Below are 22777 nucleotides of genomic sequence, written 5' to 3'. Positions count from 1 at the left end.
TTTTTTCCTTACATTTTGAAGATTTGTTTTACAGTTATGTTGCACAGGTAGGTATTAGAACTATTTACTGATGGTTTGTTTTTTAATTTGAAGTGAATCTGCACAACATATTCTGAGTTTGATTTTAATTGTATGGACTAGTGAAGGAAAATACATTTTGAATTGAATCTTGGGAATCATACAGAATGTGTGTGAAAATAATAGATCTATAAATAAAATCAATAGGGGTCAAGCTCATTATAAGAAATGAGTAACAGCCCAGATGATCAATTTCACCAACTGCTTTTTGCTTGTGCTCCAACTTCTAAAACTTTTATTTCCTAAAGATGTCTCAGTCTGATTTATACTGAACTTCCATAACCATTTAGCTCCTTAAAAGGGGCTGAGGATAGTATGAAGAAAAATAGGCAATGATTAACATTACAGTCACTCTTTATAAATCTGTGATGGAAAGTGTGGAAATAAAATAAAGAGGGGAATTAGGATTTTTATGGAATTGGTAACCAATGAAAACGTAACTATCCTGTTAGAGAATCTTTCGTTTTCACATTTTGTGAAAAAATAACAGTATTTATTAACTAAATTTTACTGAGAGTACCCATGGCACTTATTCAGTGCACACAATCTTCCCTTCTCATAATTGATTTTTGAATGTGCTTTAAATTTACATAGTTAAACATACTCATATAAACTGCTTCCGGTGTATTGAGGTTACACAATGACATATGTCGATTCATGTTTTTATGCATTTTACGTTTCAGTTCAGCCTTCAGATGTGAGTAATTAAAATAATGAAAACATGCCAAAAACTTTTTAAAATGCCCCTAAAGACTATGTCATTGAGTTTGGCAAGAACAAATTTCACATTGATCGTAATGTGCCATTCTGTACTATATGCAGCAAGGTTGTAGATTACATTTGGAGGCAAAGAATTGAAGAACTCATGGAAAGCGCTAAACATAAACTGAATGAAAAGAAACAAAAACATGAGACTGAAACAGCAGGAACATTGACAGTAATAAAGGAACTATGCAATGTAACTGGATCATTCCAGGGTTCTTGTGCATTAAAAAAACACACAATTTTCTGAAAGTCTAGAATACAGACATAGAAATATTTAGTATATATAAGCAATACAAATTTCAATTCTATTTTATTACAATGTTTGATGGCACTGGTAGGGTTTGAACTTGCTTAAAAATTGTAAATATATCAACTAAAGCTTAGCATTTCATTTTAATTATGGAAATCCATGGATTTTTATGCTTTTTAATTGGAGTTTTTTTTGGGGGGGGGGGGGGGTTTCATCAAGGAAAACTAGGATCCCTGCTGATTTTTCTCTTCAAAGGCCTATGTGAAATTGTGGGCCTCAGTTCTGTTTGTATGGGCCAAATGCTCACATAAGAAAATTAACGTTACAGGTTGTACTATGGACGTAAAAGAGTAGTTGAGTAGTCATGATTACTTGCTTTCCCAGCCCCTGCTGCCTCTGTACTCGATACAGATTGTACATGATTAGTCAGTTATATGCTTCTTAACATCCTTAGGTTGTACCTCCCTTAACCAAGACTCAGATGTTCCTGGACCACAGAGTCCAGGGATGGGGAGGTCTGGCCACGGGGCAGGAGTGCAGCAGCAGGAGCCAGCAACTCAGCCGGGAGCCCGGAGAAGGAGGAGGCAGAATCTGATCCCAACAGCTAGGCAGTAGCAGCGGGCCAGCAGTGGCTGTGCAGTTCTGGCCCCAGTGGCAGCCAGAAAGCTTGGGCCCCGGCTGCACAGCTCCAGCTCTGGCGGCAGCTAGGGAGCTCTGACTCCAGCTGCCCAGCTCCAGCCCCGGCAGCAGACAGGCAGCTCCAGTCCCAGCCACACAGCTCCAGCCCTGGCAGCAGCAGGAGCTAGAGAGTTCCAGCCCAGGGAGTGACCAGGCAGTAGTGGGGCAGACTGGAGGGGAGGGGCAGCAGTTTAGCATGGGCCCGAAGGGGAGAGACCTCCCCGGTCCAACAAATCCCATTGTTTGGGACTGATCAGGTCCTGAGGGTGCTGGATAAGGGAGGTCCAATCTGTACAATCAAGACTAGATGGGAGAGGATGAAGAGACTGGCAAATACAGTGATAGTTCTGTGGGTAGGGATTTCAGTTTCTAATGCCATGTGTTATCTTTCCTGAATGCCAAAAGTGACTAAAACTATAGTAATGCAAGAAAGCATTCCACGTATTCTTACAGCCTTTTATACTAAAATATGCCAGACTTTGTGCATGCACTGATTTCTTATCTGCCTTGTAAAATAGTCCATGTACTCTGTGTAGAGTGAACACTCATCCTCAGCTTTGACTGTATTAACAATAAATGAACAATAAGATAGCATAAAGTACAGCATTGCACAACTGACCATATACATGAATGGTTTTCTCAACCTCCTTGGAAGGATCATGTCATGGATGAAGTTAAGCTATAGGACTTAATACACCATTGGTCTTTTCTGGTATATTAAATGATGAGTCTACAATAGCTCCCATGGTACAGGAGTAATCATAAAAACCTGCAAAAAGTATAATTTTTCTTGGAAATTAGCTGAGAATATAAAATGGTTACCATGATTTCATGTGGGGTTTTTTAAGACTGCCTACACCTTTTGAGAAGGGGGAACCCAGCTGAGGATATTATTTTTCTTCTTGACTGAATAATTAAAATGTTTGTTTTGCCCTTTGACTAAATTTTACCCCATTTCCCTTAGATTAAATGGCAGGCTTTCAAAATACTGTCATTTATCTTTTTTCTCCCATCCTCCCCTCCAACTTGGCACCCATGTGATGCTGCTCATGCCATGAAAAATATGCCTGTTGGCTTAAAAAGGTTTGATGGTATATTTTACGATAGTTTATTTCATTAGCCTCTTTCATTTTCCCAATTGAACATAATGATGTCATCACTAATCTTAGCCTCTTGTTAGCTGCCTTTCATAATACTATCCTCTTAATTTTAGAATGTTCTTTAAATCGTCTCATCCGTTTATACTTTCTTTATATCCAAATTAATGCTTATTTCTGCATTACATTAACTGTTTTTAATCTTTCCTTAATATGGAGATCATGCTTTCTGTGTAGGGATAAAATTATATGCTACTTAGCTAAATTTCTGCTATAAAAAAGGAGAGCTTATAGTGTGCTTTAGTGAAAGAGGGATATAGCATTTTAGCCCTAGTGTAGTAAATGTGGAATCAGTTGTAAATCACAAAAGCAATGCAAGTGCTATAGCTGTTGGTCCTAGTTTTGATGAAACCCTGAAGTATAGTTTTGCCGAAGTTCCAGGTTAGAACTAACATTACTTGTTGAGAAGCTTCAGGGGGGTAGCCGAGTTAGTTGGTACAAAATAAACTTAAAAAACGAAAACTAGTCTGGTAGCACTTTATAGACTAACAAAACATATAGATGGTAGCATGAGCTTTCGTGGGCACAGCGCACTTCTCCAGTCATCTGAAGAAGTGGGCTGTGCCCATGAAAGCTCATGATACCATCTATATGTTTTGTTAGTCATTAAAGTACTACCAGACCAGTTTTTGTTTTTTAAGTTTATTACTTGTTGAGTCAGTGTGTTCCCAGGCATGTTCATTATGTGCCTTTCAAGTAGTGTCTAAAGGCAACAGTCAGGAGTTCAATGATTTTTTTCATAGGACTCACCTTTTGATTTCTTACTGAGAAGTTTTTGCCTTTGCCAAGGCTTAACCATCAAATTCATAAGCTGAGAAATGGATTATAAATCTGACACATTTTGAAATGTTGACCTGAAAGAAGCACTTTTGTAGCTGAAATGTTAAGAATACTTCCACCTGAAACTGATATTATTGTTTTCAGTCATATATGATTTATTCTCTTATACGCTACAAGATGATGGTGGTTTCTTTCAATGTATACAATATACTATCACACCATTTAAAATAAAACACAGGTGTGACTATTAGCACTTTTCCCACACACACAGTCAGCAAATAATTTTTATACAGTATTTTCCTGTTTTCTTTAGTGCAGCCTTCAGTTCTTGGGATTGGTGTTCATACAACTTCATTTAATACAATGTGGAAGACAAATTCATTAGGAGTGGAAAATATAAGCAGACAGAGATCTTCATCAGATCCGCCAGCTATTCATCCCCCTGTGCCACCATTGCGTGTAACATCTACAAGTATGTTTTCACTTTCCCCTGTTTTTCTCTGCTGTTGCATCTTATCATGGTTGAGTCTATTTTTTCATTTTCACAACTCATGCTTCCTCTTTTGGCAGCTGTAGTTCTTCAAGTGATTGCTCGTATACATTCCAATATGTGTGTGCGTGATCCACCTGCATGGTCATCAGAAGATTTTCCCTAGTGGTTTCCATCGGAGTCCCTTAGAGTGGCACCTCTGAGGTGCTGCATATAATCCCCTGCTAACTCAGAGCCCACTCAGTTTCTTCTTGCTGCCAGTGACAGTTGATGGAACTTCTGACCTCTTGCTTTGCAAGTTATTCATGTCTAATATATATATAGTAGTTTCCCACTAGGACAGAGGTTATTTTTCTTGTAGTAGTATAGTTAGAAGTTAGTTTTGGGGGAAGGGTTTCCCCCCATTTTTTCTGCATACCCCTGGGGTATGCAGCCTAACCATGGCTTCAAACAGTGCAATGTGGGTGGCAATGTGTATTCCCTGAGGGGGACCCACATGCTGAGTGCCTTAAGTGTCATGAGAAAGCTAATTTACAAGTTTAATGCTGCAGCTCCAGGGGATTTAAGCCAGGCAAGAGATGTAACTTCTCCTCATGGAGTCCACACTTCAGCCACTGTTGCAGGAAGCAGTGCCAGCGCCCATGGTGCATAGTGCACTGCCTTGGAGTGGCAGGATTCAACACCATGTAGGGAGGAATGGAAGGAACATCAGTGTCGCTCCCTTGCACAAAAGGCTTCCCACTGCCACAGAAGAAGGCAGCCAACACGGACTGTTCTTCTAGCAAGAGGACCAGAAGAGAGACAGAGGTTGTGCGGTCTGTGTCAGGCCACCACAGAGTGAGCTCATCTGTCCTAGCACTGTTGACTCTGGCCCCTCATGCTGGGCCATCGAGTCTGATCTTGTGGGCTCTCCTCTGTGTGAGGTGTTAGAGGAGGACTTGAACCTCCCCACCACACTAGATAAGTTTAAGGCAGCTAGAGATGCCATAGAGCTAACAGCACCTGATTCCTTTGGGTCTCGCAGCTCATGGTACCAGTCCTGATCTCGGCACCGGTCCCTGCACCACTAAGCTGATGCAGCAACGGCACCAATGATGTCCTGGCCTTCTCATTGGCTGGCCCCAATACAGTGGCCGGCCCCAATACAGTGGCCCTTTTGGATACCACTTACCACCAGGATCAGGGCCCAGGGTGAGTTTTCAGGACCGCTTCCATGGCCTCCTTGACCCAAGCACGTTCCTTGGTAGCTCCAGCACCACCTCCTACCCCTGAGGATCCATCTGGCACCCATACGGACTGGAGGGGCAGTGGGAGGGATTGTCACCATGTTCCCTTCTTCATCGATCTCTCCTACCCAGCTTCCAGAACAGGACACTGCCAGGGAATCTGAGGGTCAGGAAGACCATATCCTTCCCATAACATCTTCCTTGTCTTCACCGGATGAAGTGGTGATCCCTTGTTTCTTCCATCTATAGACTTGAAGGCCTACTAGGATCTGCTGAGGCGTATAGCTCAGAGCCTCAACATGCCCACTGAGGAAGCTATTGAAGACTCAGTTCCAATTATGGACATTTTGTCCCCCAAGACTCTGCAACAGTAGCCTTGCACTTATTAAGACCATCCAAGCAATTACTAAGGTGCTGTGGCAAACACTGACCACCTGTGGCCAAGGAGGGTGAAAGGTGCTACCTTGTCCCTCCAAAAAGAATCCAAACACCTGTTCACCCACCCACAACTGGGGTCACTAGTGGTCAATGCAGTGAACCATAGGGAGTGCAAAGGACAGACGAGGTCAGCTGCCAAAAATAAGGAAGTGAAAATGTTGGATCTTGTCAGTTGCAAGATCTGCTTGACCAGTGGGCTCCAGCCAATGTTCCCTCTAATCTTTCCCATTCGTGTGTGGAATAAATTTTGTTACATGCACCGAGACATATGCAGATGTGCATTACCAGTAGAAACATATTCTGCTGGTGCTCTGCTAATCAGCTGTGAGGCACCTAAATCTCTACCGGGTGGCTGCCCAAGCACTCAGCTTACAGGGAACACTAGCTCCAGTTTCTTATTTCCAACCAGCAGGTGATACCAAGCCACTGTGTGTTTAATGCCTGGAACCCACTGTCGAAATTCCAGGAGCTTCTCCAGTTGGAAGCCAGGCAGAAGTTTTCAGACATCCTGCAAGAAGGCTGCCAGGACTTCTTTGCAGGCAACTTTTGACTCCACCAACTTAGCATCATGGGCCACGGCCATTATCATGCAATGCAGTTCTTGGCTACAGGTGTCTTGGCTACAGGAGAAGGCCCAGTGTGCTATCCGGGATCACCCCTTCAGTCAGGTGGGCCTGTTCATCAAGAAAACTTGATTCTGACCTGAATATTTTGAAGGACTCCAGGGCCACCCTAAAATCCTTAGGCAGACATAAGCCGTCCACCCATGCTACCTATCTAGCAAGGAGAAATGCTTCTCTCTTTGATCCCTTCAGCGGGGCATATCCCCACAGCAAGTCACTCTCTCCTTTCTCCTGACTATTTCCAGTACTGAAAGCACTAACGTCTGGCTGTGTCATCAATGAAGGTCCACCTCGTAGCTATCTCAGTATTCCATCAGTTCCTTCTTTGGTCACCTGATGGTGGGGTGCTTCCTGAAAGGTTTGGACAGGCTGTACCCCCTGGTACAACAACCAGTACCACAGTGGAAACTTAATCTGGTCCTTTCATGGCTCATGGAGCTGCTGTTTGAACTCATGGATACCTTCTGCCCATCTCTTCTACAAGATGGCCTTTCTTGTGCCTATAACATCGGCCACACAGGTGTTAAAGCGGTGGGCATTCACCTCAGAGACCCTGTACTCTGTCTTTTACAAAAATAAGTTGCAGCTGCACCTACACTGTGTGTTCCTACCAAAGATCATGTTCCTTGCCATGTTAATCAAGACATTTGTGTGCTGGTGTTCTTCCCGAAACCCCATGCTAACAACTGTGAGCAAGTGCATACATTTCCTGGATGTAAGGGATACACTGGCTTTTTACATTGAGCACACTAAGTCATTTTGCAAATTGCCACAGTTCTTCGTACGTATAGCTGAGAGAATAAAGCGACTCCTGATTATATCCCAATGTCTCTTTGTCCTGGATCATGTCATGTTCTAAAACCTGCTATGGCTAGGGAGGTAAACATAACATCGTCAGGTGGAACTGAACCTGGGACCTCTGGAGCTTAGTGCATGAGCCTCTACTGCTTAAGCTAAAAGCTCTCAGACCACTTACAGGGTAAGAGAATGAGTGTGCTCTACAGCCTCAGCTAAGTGCCACTACATGGGACCACACCCATTTAAAAAGTAAACCAGTTAACCGTGGAGGGCTGGGGTTTCGCAGGCGGGGGGAACCTGCTCTGGCTGGGCCTGGCCCTCCGGTTAACTGGTTACCTGGTAAGAATGTTGGTAAGGCTAGTGCTTACCAGGTAACCAGTAAACCTTCTTCATCCCTAGCTACCACCTGGCCAAACTCCCAGCCCCCCATTGATGGATCACTCAGTCAGAGGGCAGGCATCTTCCGTGGTGTTCCTGGCACATGTCCATATCCAAGACATCTGCAGAGTAGGAATGTGGCCCTCCATACACATCTTTACTGGACATTATGCCATAACTCAGTAGGCATGGGATGATGTTGCATTTGACAGGACAGTTCTGCAAGCAGTGACTCATTGAAATCCTCTTCCTCCTCCATACAGATTGCTGGTAAATCACATATTGGAATGCATATGAGTAATTACTGAAAGACAAAATGGTTGCCTACCTTTCATAATGGTTGTTCTTCGAGATGTGTTGCTCATGTCCATTCCAACCCTCCAGCCTCCCCTCTGACAGAATGTTCCAGCAAGAAGGAACTGAGTGGGCTTTGAGTCATCAGTGGATTTTATATGCAGCGCTATGGAGGCTTCACTGTAGGGGGCTCCACAACCAACCCAAGAGGTATCACTAGGGAAAATCTTCTGAAGATCGTGCCCAAGGCGCATGCACGCACACACACACATGGAATGGACATGAGCAACACATCTCAAAGAACAAGTTACACAAGGTAGGTAATTGGAGGGTTTTTGGCTTGTTATCCATCCTCCAGCAATTTGTATGAATAGTTTCTTACAACAGACCAAGGGGGATTGGTTGCTGTAGTGGTTTAGCAGGGAATTCCTTCTACCACCAGTATTTAAGGGATTTCTCAATGTGTTTATGTAGGGTTTTAATTATATTTTTCTCATTAATATTAAAGAGTTTGTATAACAGAAGTGTTACACAGAGGTGTTACATACAATGTGTTGTCTGTATGATGTTCTTAGTTGTTGCTAGCTTTAGGAATACAAATGACAATTGGAAAACTTAAGTGTGAGGTGGTGTAATATTCTGCCATTCTGTAGTTGAACTGACCAAAAAAGAAAAATGCAGTGCTGTTGTAGCCCCGTCGGTGCCAATACAGAAGAGACACAAGGTGGGTAAGGTAATATCTTTTATTGGATCAATTTCTGTTGGTGATAGAGACAAGCTTTCAAGCTTAGACAGAGCTGTAGAAGAGCTTGTCTCTCTTCCTAACAGAAGCTGGTTCAAATATATTACTTCAACCATCTTGCCTCTCTAAAGAGGAAAATTTTTAATTATTTCACTTAATTCTAAACATTTCTTTTAAAGTCATGCTATGATTAATGTCTGGTGAAGGAGAAGTCCCTCTTTACAGAACTTCTCACAAAATACTATCAACAAAATTGCCATAAACCAGGAGTTGGCAAGAGGCAGCTAATGGGCCAGATATGACCCACCAAGCTGATGGATCCAGCCTGCGGCTGCCTTTCCAACACCCTTGCTAAAGATTCTAAGAATAATACACTCAATAAAAATTTAATTCCATCACATTCTCTTCTTTGTCTTTTTTATAGATATACTCTTTCCAGCACCACCACCTCCTGTTGCAAAGACAGCCAGTGTTATAGAAGCTTTAAACCAGCAGTCAAAACAACCACCAGCTGTTCCACAATCTAAACCTACACCACCTCCATTGCCTCCACAACCTCCGAGTAGACTCTCTCAAAAGAAGCCTGCGACTGGGTAATTGATGCTATTTAATTCATAAAACACTTCAGCTTATTTAATTGTCTTAGATCTTAAAGGAATGACATTTATGTGTACCATGAAACCTTATAAAATTATGGAAACCTATTTTCTGCCAATGACAACAGGCACTTAATGCAATTCACCATCTTACAGGACATGTAATCTGAGAAGAAATATTTATGGAACAGATAGTTAGAATGCCAGCATTAAGACTCAAACTCTGTAGGAATTCTAATTCCAAAATTTATTGAACTCTTCTGACAGACTTGATAATGCATCCCATGAAAGCTTATGCCCAAATAATTGTTAGTCTGTAAAGTGCCACAGGACTCCATGTTGCTTTTGCAGATACATACTAACATAGCTAGCTCTCTAATACAGGCAGTCCCCAGGTTACGTGGATCCAACTTACGTCGGATCCCTACTTAACAACGGGGTGAGGGAACCCCGAACTAGCTGCGCCCCCCCCCCCCCCCCCCAGCAGACCACCAAGACGCGCCGTGGCGAGAAAGCCGCTCCGCGTCTCCCTGGTCTGCTGGGGGGGGGGGGGGGGGGGGGGGCCGCCCCAGCAGACCAGGGAGATGCGGAGCAAAGCCGCAGAGGACGCAGGTGGCGGGACCGCGGCGCGTCTCGGCGGTCCCGCCGCCCGCGTCCTCCGCGGTGAGAAAAGCCGCTCCGTGTCTCCCTGGTCTGCTGGGGGGGCAGAGCAGGGAGACGCGGAGCGGCTTTTCTCGCCGCGGAGAACGCGGGCGGCGGGATCGCTGAGACGTGCCGCGGTCCCACCGCCCCCGTCCTCCGCGGCGAGAAAAGCTTGGTCTGCTGGGGGGGGGAGGGGGCGAGCAGCTAGCGTCCCGCCCTCCCCCCCAGCAGACCAGGCTTTTCTCACTGCTGGTCAGTTTCAGCTGCGGCTGAATCAGGATGCCTGGGGTAGAGCAGCTGGGGGGCTGCCGGGTTGGTCCCACAGCGCCGAGGTGCGGCGCTACTGGACCAACCCAGCAGCACCCCAGCTGCTCTGCCCCAGGCGTCCCCAAGTCAGCCGCTGCTGAAACTGACCAGCGGCTGACTACAATATGTACCAGTTCCGACTTACATACAAATTCAACTTAAGTACAAACCTACAGTCCCTATCTTGTACGTAACCCGGGGACTGCCTGTACTTGATATTGACATAATATTTAGTCTTAATGGTAGTTGGAAGCAACAAGGGCCCAGTTGGTTCTAATTCTGATGTAATAATAATAAAAAAATGGTAACATTAGAATAGCAATTGCAATTTGTTACCCAAGAACTTTACACCTAGCATTTTAGAGGAAACCTCAGAAATTATGAAAAGGCATTAGTCTCATTTACAAAAAAATATGGTTGAAGTTGTATCACTCTTTTGCACTACATTTGTTGATCAAATGGGATCTATGAACAGGTTAGTCACTTATTTTCAAATAAGCAGATAAAGTATGCTTTACAACAAAATAAGTAGTTTTATTTCTATGAATACATTAAAGTCCTAGAAAGAGTTATATATTATCTAATCTTTGAAAATAGCTTAAATGTATTTTATTATATATACACACTCTTGAAAGTTCTGGTTTATTTTTGAATAGATGAATGCTTAATTTTCTTCTGAATAGGATTGACAAGTTATCTGGTATAACTCACAAGGGGCAGCCTAGAGGACCAGGATCTCTGCAACAGTCTGGTAATTATAGTATAAAGAGTCCTCGTTACTTAATTTAAAAATAAATGTAATGTTTATTTTTAAATCTCCCATTAAGACTTCTAAGATTACTGTAACTGAACTAGCTTAGAGTGGGAGAAAGTTTCTTTAGTGTGGTTCTGTTTTTTGTGTGTTTGACAACACTATGCAGTCTATTTGGCAGGGGAACCTTTTTTGGGTCGGGGCCCGCTGACCTACAGTAAAATCAGTCGGAAGGGCTGCACACAAATGAGAACGGGGGGAGGGGAACAACCCCCTCACTAACATGGCCTCTAACTGAGAAGGAGAAAGACGCTCTTCACGTTCCCCTCACACAACAGAGCATAGGGGGCCCAGGCTAGTTGATTTTGTGTGCTCCAGCCCTATGATGGGGAGATCCCTGAGCCTCGAGGGCCAGATTGAGGCAAGCTAGGGGCCGCATCTGGGCCACAGGCCTGAGGTCCCCAGCCCCGCTATATGGGGACACTCAGGAAAATTAATTTCTCACTTCTCAATTTCCCTTTCCACCATTTTTATAAATCTATACATCTGTACATTGGTTTTCAGTATGGCCATTCTGTACTTGTCCTGGATCTCTCTTCAGAGCTAAGGAAAGGTCTATTCACTATTCGTGTGTCTTTCAGAAGGCCATGGGAGTTCTTCTCTTGGCCCTCTGTGGAGAGGTCTGGAATACATTCCATGGGCACATTCAGGATGCAGCATCTGATTAAAGCTTTGCAACCAGTAAAATGAACACTTTTTGATGTGCAGTTTTTTGAGCATAGAGAAGTTATAACAAGAGGGCAGTCTGAAATGAATGATGTGCTAGAAAACAGTTATCTTGTCCCCTCCCTTAGTCCTCTCTTCTCCACGTTTGTTTAGTCTGGAGAAGAGAAGACTGAAGGGAGATTCAACATTTTTCGAGTACATAGAAGTTGTTACGAGGAGGAGGGTGAGAAAAAGGCTCTTGTTAACCTTTGAGAATAGGTTAAATTGCAGCAAATGAGATTTAGGTTGGACGTTAGGAAAAATTTCCTGTCAGGGAGCCCTCACCCTTGTGAGGCTGTGAAATCTCAGCGTCATTAGAGGTTTTTAAGAACAGGTTAGACAAACACCTATGAGGAATGGTGTGGTTGTTGCATAGTCCTGCCTTGAGTTCAGGGGACTAGATTAGATGACCTATGTAGGTCCCTTCCAGTCTGATGACTGTATGTGAGGAAATGGAAAAGCATATAGCTCACCCTGGTTACCTATCTCACCTTTCTTAGGTTTTCTTTAGTTTGCATCACGGGAGTATTGAAAAGCTCTTACATAACTGTCTTTAATGCCAGAGAGCTGTTTGTAGATGAAACAATCAGTTTAGGAATTGAGGGAGAACCACCAGGAGCAGAACATTTGAAGGAAGAAGTATAACTTGCATATTTCAATAACAAGAATAAACTGATTTTAAGTGTAGCGTTATATATTTATAACTTTTTAAAAACATGTCATCACTTCAAATTGTTTTGCTTACTTTTAACAAAAGGAGAATCCTCTTCTGTATCTGAGGCTTCTGTAACACAAACTGGTTCTATAGCAAGCACTTCAACACAGATCCAACCACCAGCACCAATGCCAAGGAAGTCACAAATGGTAAGTTAGAAAAAAATTTGAGCTCAGTCTTTTTTTTTTTTTTAATTGCATGTGACAGTGTGATAGTAGAGAGTTTGGTGTAACAGTGTGCCTCCCCCCTACCCAAACATTTTGTCAAAAAAACAAAGTGTAAAACTAAATCATTAATAAGGCTAAGCCCATCTGTTTTATTAAACACTCATACATTTTGTAACAGATACCTCACATATACTCTACATTTCCTGAAAAATGTACAGCGCTGTCTCAGTGGCATCATACAATTATACAGCTATCTGCACCACTGTAAGCATGAACATGGCCTTAGTTGTGGGGACAACATGGTTCCATTGGATAGGAAACTAGGCTGGGAGTCAGGAGACCTGAGCTCTGTTACTCATTTGGCTGCTGTATGACATTGACAGGCTGCATCATCTCTCTGTGCTGTTTTTCCCTTGGCATCTTTTCTCAAAGGCCAGGTCTACACTAAAAGGGAAGTTTGTTAATTACGTAGCTGGAGTCAACATACCTTGTTTTGAATTTCCCTCCCCTCCCCACAGCGAGGGGCCAACAGGAGCAAAAAACAGGAGCAGGAGTACCAGATGCTGACAGGGGCATCCTCTGAGTTTGATTTAGAGAGTCTTACCTAGACTCTTCAAATCAAACCCTGGAAGACTGATCATGACACTCTCTGTCTTCCGTTAGTGAAGACATAGCCTCAGTCTTATCTGTTTAGATTGTGAGCTCTCCAGGCTAGGGCTTGCTCTGTGTGCACGGCACACCCGATGAAAGGGAACCCAGCTCTCTGATAGGGCCCTTAGGCTCTCTTGTAATACAAATAACTATCACTAATAATAAGTTAAAAATATGTGTAATTTCTCTTAAGCACATACAGAGGAGCTTCAGGGTGGAGTCTGTATCTTTTTGTTTCTGCCAGGCTTGCAGGCCTGTTGAAATAGGAGACCTCTGGTATTTGTCACAGACCACAATTTATAATGTTTCTCTTCTCTTTCCATCCCATCTGTCCAACAAATTAGCTATGAGAGAGTGTTATTCACCAGAGGCTGTCAAAGACTTTACAAAGGAGGTCAGTATCATTAGCCTCAGTTTGCAGAGGAGAAAGCTGGGGTACAGAGAAGTGAAGTGATTTGACCAAGTGCACCCAGCAGGCCAATAGCAGAGCCAGGAATAAAACATGAGTGTCTGAATACACAGCCCATTGATCTGTTCACTAGACCACACTGCCTCTCTGAATATATAATATTGGATATTTTGCACTTTTCTAATTAAGCTAAGATGGAATAATTGTCCTGAATGGTTTCATTCTCTTTATCTTTGCTCTGATGAGCCGCTGGACCGTGGAATGTGTATTCATATTTGAAACCACTGGTGCCATTAATTCATAATTCTTCTGTCATGGTTTAAACTAGGGATGTGAATGGGTAATCAGTATCCAGGAGCAGCCCACCATGAGCTTAGGACTGCTCCAGCCCACAGGAGTCAGGAACTGACCCGTGACTCCTGTTGATGGCAGCTGTAAGTGTGTTCCTGACCAAAGGAAGAAAAGAGAGTAGTAAAATACACACCTTGGACTTCAAAAAAGCAGATTTTGACTCTTTCAGAGATCTGATGGGCAGAATCCCCTGGGATGCTAACATGAAGGGGAAAGGAGTCCAGGACAGCTGGCAGTATTTTAAAGAAGCCTTATTGAAGTCACAGAAAGAAACCATCCTGACGCATAGCAAGAGAGGCAAACATGGTAGGAGACCGGATTGGCTTAGAGGGGAAATCCTTGGTGAACTTAAGCACAAAAAGGAGGCTTACAAAAAGTGGAAACTTGGGAAAATGACCAGGGAGGGGTTTAAATGTATAGCTCGAGAATGCCGGGGGATTATCAGGAAGGTGAAAGCGCAAATGGAATTGCGACTGGCTAAGGATGTGAAGGATAACAAGAAAGGTTTCTACTGGCATGTTAACAAGAAGGTGATCAGAGAGGGTGTGCAGCCTCTACTGGATGAAGGCGGTAACCTAGTGACAGATGATGTGGGGAAAGCTGAAGTACTCAATGCTTTCTTTGCCTCTGTATTCACGGAGAAGATGGGCTCCTGGACTAATGGGCTAAGTGACGCAAGATGGGATGAAGATGGACAGCCCTTGGTGGGTAAAGAGCAGGTTAAGAACTATTTAGAAAAGCTAAACGTACACAAATCCATGGGTCCGGACTTAATGCATCCGAGGGTACTGAGGGAGTTGGCAAATGTCATTGAGGAGCCTTTGGCCATTATCTTTGAAAAGTCGTGGCGGTCAGGAGAGATCCCGGATGATTTGAAAAAGGCAAATGTAGTGCTCATCTTCAGAAAAGGGAAGAAGGACGATCCAGGGAACTATAGGCCAGTGAGTCTTACCTCGGTTCCTGGAAAAATCATGGAATGGATCCTTAAGGAATCCATTTTGAGGCACTTGGAAGAGAGGAAAGTGATTAGAAATAGTCCGCATGGATTCACAAAGGGAAAGTCGTGCCTGACCAATCTGATTAGCTTCTATGATGAGGTAACTGGCTCTGTGGATGTGGGAAAGTCAGTGGATGTGATATACCTTGACTTTAGCAAGGCTTTTGATACGGTCTCCCACAATATTCTTGCCAGCAAGTTAAGGGAATGTGGATTGGCTAAATGGACAGTAAGATGGATAGAAAGATTGGCTAGAAGGCCAAGCCCAGCGGGTAGTGATCAACGGCTCGATGTCAGGATGGCGGTTGGTTTCTAGCGGAGTACCTCAAGGCTCGGTTCTAGGACCGGTTTTGTTCAATATCTTTATTAATGACCTGGATGAGGGAATGGATTGCACCCTCAGCAAGTTCATGGATGACACTAAGCTAGGGGGAGAGATAGATACGCTTGAGGGCAGAGATAGGGTCCAGAGTGACTTAGGGTATGTCTACACTACCCCGCTAGTTTGAACTAGCGGGGTAATGTAGTCATCCGCAGTTTCAAATAAAGCCCGGGATTTGAATTTCTCGGGCTTCATTTGCACGAAGCTGGCCGGCGCCATTTTTAAATGCCGGCTAGTTCGAATCCCGTGCCGTGTGGCTACACGCGGCACAGAGTAGCTAGTTCGGATTAGGCTTCCTAATCCGAACTAGCTACTCCGTGTCGCGTGTAGCCACACGGCACGGGGTTCGAACTAACCGGCATTTAAAAATGGCGCCGGCCGGCTTCGTGCAAATGAAGCCCGGGAAATTCAAATCCCGGGCTTCATTTGCAACTGCGGATGACTACATTACCCCCGCTAGTTCAAACTAGCGGGGTAGTGTAGACATACCCTTAGAGAAATTGGAGGATTGGGCCACAAGAAATCTGATGAGGTTCGATAAGGACAAGTGCAGAGTCCTGCACTTGGAACGGAAGACTCCCAAGCATTGTTACAGGCTGGGGACCAACCAGCTAAGTAGTAGTTCTGTAGAAAAGGACCTGGGGGGTTACAGTGGATGAGAAGCTGGATATGAGTCAACAGTGTGCCCTTGTAGCCAAGAAGGCTAATGGCATATTAGGTTGCATTAAGAGGAGCATTGCCAGCAGATCCAGAGATGTCATTATTCTCCTTTATTCGGCTTTGGTGAGGTCACATCTGAAGTATTGTGTCCATTTCTGGGCCCCCCACTACCAATAGGATGTGGACGCATTGGAGAGGGTCCAGCGGAGGGCTACCAAAATGATCAGGGGGCTGGATCACATGACCTATGAGGAGAGGCTGAGGGAGTTGGGTCTGTTTAGTCTGCAGAAGCGTAGAGTGGGGGGGTATTTGATAGCAGCCTTCAACTTCCTGAAGGGAAGCTCCAAAGAGGATGGAGAAAGGCTGTTCTCAGTAGTGACAGATGGCAGAACAAGGAGCAATGGTCTCAAGTTGTGGTGGGAAAGGTCCAGGATGGATATTAGGAAAAACTATTTCACTAGGGCTGTGTCCAGACTCAGGGGTTTTTTCGGGAAAAGTAGCCTTTTTCCGAAAAAACTTCCCCTGCGTCCAGACTCAAGCCACGTTCTTTCGAAATTAAATCGAAAGAATGCGGCTTTTCTTTCGATGGCGGTAAACCTCATTTCACGAGGAAGAACGCCTTCTTTCGAAAGTTCCTCTTTCGAAAGAAGGCGTTCTTCAATGTAAGTAGGGCTTCTTCGAAAGAGAGCATCCAGACTCACTGGATGCTTTCTTTCGAAAAAGCAAGCCGCTTTTTCGAAAGTTCAACGTGCAGTCTAGACGCTCTCTTTCGAAAGAGGCTTGCAGTCTAGACATAGCCTAGGAGGGTAGTGAAGCACTGGAATGGGTTACCTAGGGAAGTAGTGGAGTCTCCATTCCTAGAGGTGTTTAAGTCTCGCCTTGACATAGCCCTGGCCGGGTTGATTTAGTTGGGATTGGTCCTGCCTAGAGCAGGGGGCTGGACTTTATGACCTTCTGAGGTCTCTTCCAATTCTATGATTCTAAGGTTTAACCTGTTAACTGATTAACCAGGATTTTACATCTCTAGTTTAAACAGCTGATTATCCTGAGCTTTCTGTGTAAAATAAGGATGTTTCAATACTCTGCCTTCTTTCTTCCTGTTAAAACTATAAAATAGAATTGCTTTCAATATAAATTAATTTACTTTGCAAGTAGATATTGGGGGCAATTTGTTTTCCATCCAGGGTTTAGTTTTAATTGTACATACATGAATAAAATATCAGCAAAGTGAAGTTTGCATACCTGGGAATGCCAGCAAGGTGGTATTCTGATGACCCAGGACAGAGTGAAAAGAGAAGACTGAGCAAAAAGAAAGGGCACCCAGAGAAAGAAAGGAATAATAAAGTGCTTAACCTGAATTGATTGAACCCACAGTACCTTAAATGAAACTTTAGTGAGATTTGCTTCACAAAAGCAGTTTTGCTACAGTGATCCATCCACCGTTGCTTCCCAGCCTTCTCTGCTGTGTCCCCTGTGTCAAAATATCATGGGTACAGCCAGCAAGTAGAGCACATTTGGGGGAGAGGGGACACCTCTGTGAAGTGCATCTGTCCTATAGCTTTCAGGTTTAGGGTAGGAAGGTTTATTTTAAATATTTTTTTCTACATGTGTTTTGTACACTTTAATGTACACTTTAGGTGTGTTGCACTTTACCCTGAAGTTTCTGACTTTGTCAGGAATGGGGATCTGTTATATTTTGCTTAACTTCTTCAGAAGAGAAAATACCTAATTTTCTGAAGTTACTAATTATATTGCTGGTAGTGCATATATGCACCCATTCATCCTGCGTACGGAAATGGAGGATAATTACATATATTAGTCTAAATTGGCTGCGGAAAAAAACAGTTACAGGGTTGAAGTCATTATGGTGTGAAATTCTGCTCCTTCATTGGGATGTAACCTTGAAATGTAACACAAGAGGGTACCCACTGGGTTGCAACCCACCGACTGGAATGCAGCAAAATACCTGTTGTCTCCTATTAAGAGAGCTTGAGGGAAGGAGCGTAGTGCAATCTGTTTCCCTCCCTCTTCTCATCACAGTACCGTCTCCCTGTTTCTTCCTCTCTCACAAGCCACGCAGTCTTAAAGCTCTCTGCCACCTGCTGGGAGCTCAGTTCCAAGCCAGGAAAGTGGTGCTTTGCTGCTGGGGAGAAGCACTTATCCACAGGAAAAACTACAGTGCAAAGCAGCACTGGTGGTCCCTTCAAAACTGCCAAGCCTTGATAAACTATCCAGTGAGCTATATCACACAGTCATCCAAGCATAGTGATTGGTTGTTTACCTTGTTGTTGCCCATTTCATTTTAAATGGGCTCCTATGTCAGTTAGGGATGTCAGAGTGTAATCGAATACATGATTAACAAACAAGCATGAGCTTATTGGTTAATCTTATCGACTACATGCACTCCTCTCCCTTGCTGCCTCTGTATCAGAGGCAACAAGGGTAGGGGGCGGGGAGTCAGGAGCTGGTGCCCATGGGGAGCTGACTTTTAAGCTGGCTCCCCACGAGCACTAGATCTGCAGAGCCGCCTACCCCTTAACCCCTTCCTCAGTGCTGCTGCCTCTGATACAGAAGCAGCAGTGCAGGGTGGCAGGTGGTTCACTAGGAGTGGAACTGGGAGCACACTGGCTGCCAGCCCTGCCCTGAAGAAGTATCAAATAGTTGTGTAACAGCTAAAATTTGATGCAGTTACACAACTATTCAGTTAATCGCTATCTTACATCTATGGTGTCAGTCTCCTATGTCTAACAATCTGTCCCAACTTGTATTTTGTGCAAACAGTCTGTTTACCTTCACCAGACCAGTTAACAGATAACTTAGTTTTTTCTCTCTCAAAGAGTTTAGTTCCCAGCCTGTGTTGCTTATCTTTCAGAGAGACATGGGGGGAGCAATCTCTTTTATTGGACCATATTGTATATGTCACCAACAGAATCTGGTCCAATAAAAGAGATTACCTCGCCCATTTTGTCTCTAATATCCTGGGACCAACATGACTGACTAAACTGCTTATCTTTTGGCATGTTTTATTACTTGTATGTGCATATTTTTGTATTGCAGTCAAAAACTAAACCCAAGAGAGTAAAAGCCATTTACAACTGTGTAGCAGATAATCCAGATGAACTAACCTTTTCAGAGGGAGATATCATTGTAGTAGATGGAGAGGAAGATCAGGAGTGGTGGGTGAGTATTTTCTTGTACACAACTTTAATTCAAAGTATGCTCATGCTTTCAAAATACATTGGTGACAAAATATAAGTACATCATGGAGTTATTAGAAATTTAAATACCTACAGCTCTAAGTACGCTATGGGTATGTCTAGACTGCATCCCTCTGTCAGCAGATTAGGCAGGTCGCATAAGAAATCTGTCTAAAAAGGCTTTCTTTCTCGACAGATCCTCCTCTAGACTGCTGCTTTTTGCCGACAAAGTGCTGAGTCTGTGGTGGCCATTTTTATGCAAATTAGGCATGGGATATTTAAATCCCTGCCTCATTTGCATCCCTCTGCTGACAGGGGAATGCAGTCTAGACATACCCATTATGGAGAATGATCCTCTATAGAATTTGACTTATAGTTCTCCATCTTTAGGCAACAAGCAGCTGACAAGTCAATCTTTTGAGATCTGGTTTTACAGACTCCTTGCCTGAATGTGTTACACTGCTCCATCGCCCCATGACCCTCACACACACCTCTGTCATCTCCTCCCTCTGCCTTCGGATCTACTGATTTGATTGAGAGCAAAAAGTTTAGGGCTCAGACAACAGTTCCTATAAAGTCTGCATTTTTAAAGGATGAAAGAGGGTGTCTTTTTTGATAGAGATCTAGAGTGTCTCCTTCCATAGAAATCTGTCTGCATTATTTAGACGTGGACTGCCTGTGCTTTAGGTGACATGGTGCCTTGCCCATTTGATTCTACAGAAATTTCTTGACCATCCCTGTCACTTTGACTTAGGAGGAAAATGTTATGGAGTATTTTATAAGGTACAGCTGAAGTAACATTGTTCATGTGTTTAAAATATGTATTTTACACCCCCGCATATGAAAGATTAGATAATATACCTGTCTACCTTTTTATATAGTATACCTCTCTGAACACTAGAAGCGTTCAAATAAGGGCTTTCTTAACTTAGGCTTTGTCTACACTAGCATGTTTTGTCACCAAAAACTGCCTTTTGTTGACAAAATAGTGAGAGCGTACGCACCGCAATGCAACTTTTGTTGGAAAAAACACCCACTTTTGGCAACAAAAAATTTCCACCTCTGGGGGAGACATTTGTCTTTTACCCTCCCTTTATTGTCAACCAAGAGCCAGTTTGGCCTCTGTTGTTTGTTTTTGTCGAGAACTGTTTTTGTGCCTGCCCTGATGACTATGCTCAGCGTTTTGTGATCTCTGCTGCCTTGCAGGCATGTGACCCTCCCCTTTCATAGCTTGGGGAAGTATTTGACAGCTGAGTGAGCTGCTCCATTTGGGGAAAAAACAAATAGAACAGATCATTGGAATGCTCCCATTCTGCCCTGCTAGTAACACAGCAGCAGGCAGACTGCTATTGCAGGGTGAAGGCTGGAGAGATTGCTGTCCTGCTTTGACATTCCTCAGTATAGAGAGCTCCCATAGAGAATCCCAAGAATTCCAAGGATCAGCTCTGCCTTCCCACAACACTGCACTGTGCGATGCTTACCTACATTGCTTTGCTCTATCTGTTGACAGACGGAGCTAGCAATGTGGCCATGAAGTGTTGACAATGGGACTCAGAAAAAACAGTTTAACTGGTTTTCACTTTTGACAGTTTTTGCGTGTCAGTAGCCCTTGTGTTGCCAAACCTTCCTGGTGTAGACATAGACTTATATTATCTAATGGACTTTTCTTAATATCTCACTGTTGTCCACTGTCCTCTTTTTATTCTGTGGATATTGTTTCTCTACAATCTTGAACTAATTTCTTTCTTATAAAGAGCCACGATTAGTCCAATAATCTTCTGGCTAGGCATATGTTCTCTTCACAGGCTACAGGTAGAATGTCAGTGTGTAAACTGTGAAAAACACCTATTTGTTCTTCTATCTCTCTCTCTAAGCACAAGTGCACCTCATCACCTCCAAGACCTCTGGAGGCTATTCAGTTACATGTCCAGTGTGGCATCATTCTCTCCTATAACCAGATGTGTTTCGCCCTATTTTTCATTGGGTCCTTTTAATCATGAAAGCATGTTGAACAAAGATTACGAAAAACAATTCTTCCATTATTTAATGAGATGAAAAAACATGCGTAAACAAGTATATATGTACTTCTCATTTCTCCTCACATCCATGGAGGAAGGATCTCTTTTCTGGTGGCAAGGAAGTACATGGTAGACCTGTCCCTGGAGCATCCTGTGTCAAAAAGACCAACCATCAAGGACAAATGCCATCCTAATTTAGTTTTAGCATCCCTCACAGACCAAAACATTTGGAAGATTCTGCTTCACCTTAAGAATGTGTGATAGAAGGGAGAGCTGCTTTTCAGGATCTGGGTAATCCTAAGGGTGTGGGAACTATTTGGAAATTTGCTTATACATTATTTACTGAAAGATGTGAAGGAGAGAGCAAGTGGGTGCTCTGCTACCTATTCTGCTTTGGATCTCAATGTATGTCTGCACAGCAGTTGAAGAACAGTGGCTGATCTGTGGATTAAGGGGCTATTTATGTGTAGTGTAGACTTTGGGGTTCAGGCTGGAGCCATCTGCAACCTTTCCCCCAAAAGTCTGTCCCAAAATTAAACAGCCCCTTAATGTGATCCTTGCAAGCCAAAGTCAGCTGACATGGGCCAGCTGTAGGTGTTTAATTGCAGTGCTGACACACACACCCCCACAGACCTTGTGATGGGATGCTTTTATTCCCCTGTGTGTCTAACATCAGTAAGGTTAGGAGAACTTGCACTGTTCACTTTCACCACTGAAAGTAGCTCCATCCATTTTTGGCTTTTCTCTCAAAACCAGTGCTTATATTTCCTTTCAGCTAGAAAACAATATTATCCATGTACTTTCCAGAATCTGATGCAGTAAATCAGGAGTTTTGAAAAAGGACAGTTATCCATGAAAGCATTCACCTTACTTCTGTTTATATTGTTAGATGTCAGAGCTAAAGAGCTCAAAATTACTATCGCACACCTGATAGTAATGCTTTGTAACCTCAAAAAGCCCCATGTAAAACCAAAAAGTTTTTATGAAAGCTTAAGTCTTTCCTTCTACTTTTCTAATTACCGTAAATTTGCGAGTATAGTGCACATTTTTTCCCGTTTTTTTAACATCAAAGTTGGGGTGCACATTATCCATAGGAGGTTTTTTAAAAAAAGTTTTAAATTCACCCTCGGCAGGCACGAGCTGGGCGAGGAGGAGGTGAGGCATGGGCTGGGTCGGGGGGGCCGGCAGGCGCGAGCTCAGCACGTGGACAGCTGAGCGGGGGACATTCCTCCAGTAGACGCGAGCTCGGCATGCTGGCAGCTGGGCAGCGGAGGCTCCCCCTGCAGGAGCGAGCTCAGCATTCATGAGCTCAGCTGGGCAGGGGGACCACGTGGCAGGTGTGAGCTCAGCTGGGCAGGGGGCCCTTCCTTCCTATGCATACCTTAAAATTTCGAGTATAATGGGGGTGTGCATTATAGATAAGAGTTTAGTTTATTCAAGAATTTTGACTTTTAAAAGGCAGCTGCACATTAT

General features: G+C 43.6%; 1 protein-coding gene across 2 annotated transcripts in view; it reads left to right on the top strand.

Annotated features, from left to right (window-relative positions):
* ASAP2 (ArfGAP with SH3 domain, ankyrin repeat and PH domain 2) overlaps positions 1–22777 on the top strand; it is a 180548-nt gene that overhangs the window by 153605 nt on the left and 4166 nt on the right. The window contains exons 23-27 of one of the 2 annotated variants that reach the window (XM_075923513.1): positions 4022–4180; positions 9122–9290; positions 10925–10992; positions 12515–12621; positions 19147–19269. In XM_075923513.1, the coding sequence (XP_075779628.1) occupies positions 4022–4180; positions 9122–9290; positions 10925–10992; positions 12515–12621; positions 19147–19269 (626 nt within the window). The remainder of the gene's footprint in view (positions 1–4021; positions 4181–9121; positions 9291–10924; positions 10993–12514; positions 12622–19146; positions 19270–22777) is intronic. The other variant, XM_075923514.1, reaches the window with a different exon arrangement.

This window comes from Pelodiscus sinensis, chromosome 3, assembly GCF_049634645.1.
Source record: "Pelodiscus sinensis isolate JC-2024 chromosome 3, ASM4963464v1, whole genome shotgun sequence".
Classification (NCBI taxonomy): domain Eukaryota; kingdom Metazoa; phylum Chordata; order Testudines; family Trionychidae; genus Pelodiscus; species Pelodiscus sinensis.
Note: the sequence above shows the minus strand (reverse complement) of the source record. Positions and strands in the feature narration are given on the sequence as shown.